We start from the raw sequence: 3,639 nt of genomic DNA, 5'->3' as shown, positions 1-3,639 counted from the left end.
ATATATATTCCTAGATTTTATGCAATGGCTTGGCAACCAATGGTCTAACTCCCTCATAGAAAGGGGAAGCAATTGGCAGTTCAGAATGAAACAAACAAGTTGAAATACAGCAGCATTGCTACAGTCCTAACCCAATACCACTTACATAACCTACATTGCACCACATCATCCTTTCATCATGCCATCATAGAGGAGGTATTACAAAATAACAAAATATGATCTCTTCTGATTTGTTCCCAGTTATGGATTAGACCAATCAGCTTCAATTTCACCAGCATTTCTACAAATCATTGCTAAATAAATGTGGCAACTCTTGCTATCGGTATAATTTTTAATAAGTAACAAAAAGAAAATATTTTATTATGAAAATGCAGAGAACTCATAGAAAATGAAGAAACATCAAAATTAAAAACAAAACCTAAAATCAAAAGACCCCAAACCAAGATATCTTTCATTTATTATCTGTTCCAAGTAACAAGTTAAAGATTCTTATCACCACACCATTCATTTCAGCAACACTATACATTTAACATATTTGTTTAGGTATGTATTCAGTTATAAAAGCCCCTAATAGGCAGACATCCAAAGCATTGAAACAGCTACTAGATCTTGGATCACATCTTGGAATGGCAGAGTGTCGTTAATTTAGTATGCTGTATAAGCCCATGTCATTGTTAAACTTTAACTTGAATACCAGTCCACCTGTGCCTGCTCAGACTTTTTTCAGCCATACTCATCATTTAAGAAGCCCAGACACATTCCTATTGTGTCCTTAAAATTTGAGGTCTGAAAATCAAAACTAACTACTAAAAAAGTTATGACTAAGAGATTTTCAGTATGAATAAATAAATATTTAGGATAAAATAGAAGGTTTTATCTACTGTTGACTGCATTGTGTCTAGACGAGACACTTGGCTTTTTTTGCAGGAAATGCTTAAGGGGAAGCACAGGATATATTTAGAAAGAACTAGTATTAAAATGGAATTAAACAAACTATGGCTTGCTTTCCTACCAGAATATGAGGCATCTGCAGATCTAGAAAAGTTTTATTCTCATCATCTTAGTTCTTTAACATTGCATCTTTCATAATTGGACTCATTTTTATGTATTTCCTAGTTAGAAGTCATATTGTTTTTTATTAAAATTTCTTATTATTTTTGTAATATTTATTTATTACTTGTTTTTTTTTATTTTTACAAATGTACTATGATAGCTATGCATAGATTCTTGAAATAATAGTAATCTAAATAATCTATATAATAATACTTTATTAGTGTTTTTATTTCACATACATTTGCAGACTTATTTTTCCAACGCATATAACACAATGTCTAACAAACTAGAACACAGTCTGAATGCTTTAACAGCTACAATGTATTTACATTTGAAAAGGGAATACATTGCTTGAAAGTTATCGAAAGCCAAGACTATTTCTATTTCAGCCCTGTACAAAACACAGAAACCCACTACCATAATTTGTGGAATTGCTGCCTAATGTTGTGTTATTTTTGGCAACCCATTCACATGAATGAGATGTCTTAATGCAAAGACCACTGACCAGGCGGGTGTAAGCGAGTTCTTATTTTCTTTTGTCTTTTGGGGCATTTTCTCTGTCCTGTTGGAGAGAGTCACCTTCTCTATTTGTCTTAGTCACAGAGACTAAAATTGATGGAATATCCCAAAATGGTGAAGCTGGAATATTATTAGGGTTGATGTCTACCAATGGGGACAGATAATCAAGTAATAACTGGATTTCCTTTACTTTGGAAAGATTTCCTATTGCTTTTTGATATTAATGGAAAATCCCCCTAATGTAACACTGATGGCAAAAATATTGAGAAAATAGTTATCCTCTTCAGCGCTATACATAATGTTAAAAAAACATTGGCATTAGATAAACACTAAGCATTGTAGTAGTTATGTATCAATGGAGTGCTCTGAATTTCGTCAGTATAAAAGTTTTCATAAGGTTTTGGAAACAAGGAGAGTGACAATGTAAAACTGTGGTGTTAACACAATGACAAAGTCATATTGTATGAGCCCTAGGAGAGCTATTATATTAGGAGAGATTACCATGCACAATGTTCATGTATATTGGGATGGTTTTATTTATCATTGATATGTGTTAAGGTACAATGTCAAGAATTCCTAATGAAGCTCCAACATATTTATACAATAATAACAAACACATTTGCTCAAACGCACACTACAAAGCACCAATTGGAAAACCTTGCATATTGTGGATTGCTGCATTGCCAAAATTAGTGCAGATCTATTACTTTCAGAGTTAGGTTACATTGAGGTCACAATATTTTCCAATCGCTCGGAGCTGAGGTTGAAGGCAGTTGCATTTAAGTCAATAGAGGCAGCTGGCCAGTCAAGGGCAGAAGGAACTATATGTTGTATTCAGTAACTGTGGTTGCAATCCATTAAAACCTTAACCATCTGCAAAAAGTGGTTTAGTTATATAAATGCAGATGGAAGAGCAGTTGAGCCTGCGACAGACTGATGTAGTCAACAGCAGGGTTAAAATAATCTCTATTGATACATTTGCTTGTTTTCCTTGTTATATTTTGCCTTGGTCCCTTCCACTCTAAAAATACTGTTACATTGAATTATTTTTCTTAGTTTTCTATGTAATGTGATTTTCCTAATCATAAGTTTTGTTTTAGGTCATTTTGGAGGAGACAGGCTCAGCTTGTTAGTACAAGACCACATCCCATTGCAAGCTCCTTCCCACAGCTCATGTCCAATGTTGATGCTGCATATGAGGTAGCAGATAAAGGAACAGCATATTTTTTTAAAGGTAAGATGGTGGTGCAAAGTCAATACATACTCAACGGTGTAACCATCCATTGCAGACCATTGAGCTAAAATCAGATCATCCACAAAGAAATCTCATCAGGAGCTAAGGGTCCAGTGAATATCTATGGGGCCAAGATTTATGCCTCATCCCAAAGTTTGCATTTACAGGCAAGTTAGTGTCTAATGGAGTATACAATGCTAGTAATGCTAGTATATTAAAGTATAATTTAAATTGGGCAACTTCACTGTAATTATAAATCTTTATCCTTGATGGCACGCATTATCGAATCGTTATCAATTTAGGTTGACATCTATGCAACCTTGCATTAACATGCAGCTCCTGTGAGCCTTCCTATGGTCTTTTAAAGAGTGAAGGTCAAGGTGGATATAAGAGTTGTGTCTTTCTTTATGAATCCATGCAACCATTTCAAAGTTATTGTAGTTAGATAGTACATATCACCAATGAGGACAGTGTTTGAAAAACTTCTGACAATATTGTCACTGGTGGTGTCACAATTAAGCACCAATAGATAAAGCCTCTTCTCTCAAATTATTTTTGGAAAAACTATGGTTTGTATTTCAAATGGAATTGGTTGAAGCCTCTTTGGCGAAGGAATGTCATGGTAATGGATTCTTTGAAGTATGGGAATCTTACATCAATATATTACCATTAGCTACCAGAAAGAGATAGGCAACAACATTTGAACAGATTACATGGTATGTCAAACGCCTATTGGATAATGAACCCCAAGTCAAATGCCAGTAATCGTTCTGTTATTGTTATTTCTCCCTATGCTTGTGGGTATTACCAATAATATTATTCCTACTAAGAAT

General features: G+C 34.2%; 1 protein-coding gene across 1 annotated transcript in view; it reads left to right on the top strand.

Annotated features, from left to right (window-relative positions):
• Positions 1-3,639, top strand: part of LOC140321869 (matrix metalloproteinase-20-like) — a 19,182-nt gene that overhangs the window by 8,777 nt on the left and 6,766 nt on the right. The window contains exon 4 of the mRNA XM_072398644.1: positions 2,662-2,873. Within this exon, the coding sequence (XP_072254745.1) occupies positions 2,662-2,873 (212 nt within the window). The remainder of the gene's footprint in view (positions 1-2,661; positions 2,874-3,639) is intronic.

Source organism: Pyxicephalus adspersus, chromosome 1, assembly GCF_032062135.1.
Source record: "Pyxicephalus adspersus chromosome 1, UCB_Pads_2.0, whole genome shotgun sequence".
Lineage (NCBI taxonomy): Eukaryota > Metazoa > Chordata > Amphibia > Anura > Pyxicephalidae > Pyxicephalus > Pyxicephalus adspersus.
Note: the sequence above shows the minus strand (reverse complement) of the source record. Positions and strands in the feature narration are given on the sequence as shown.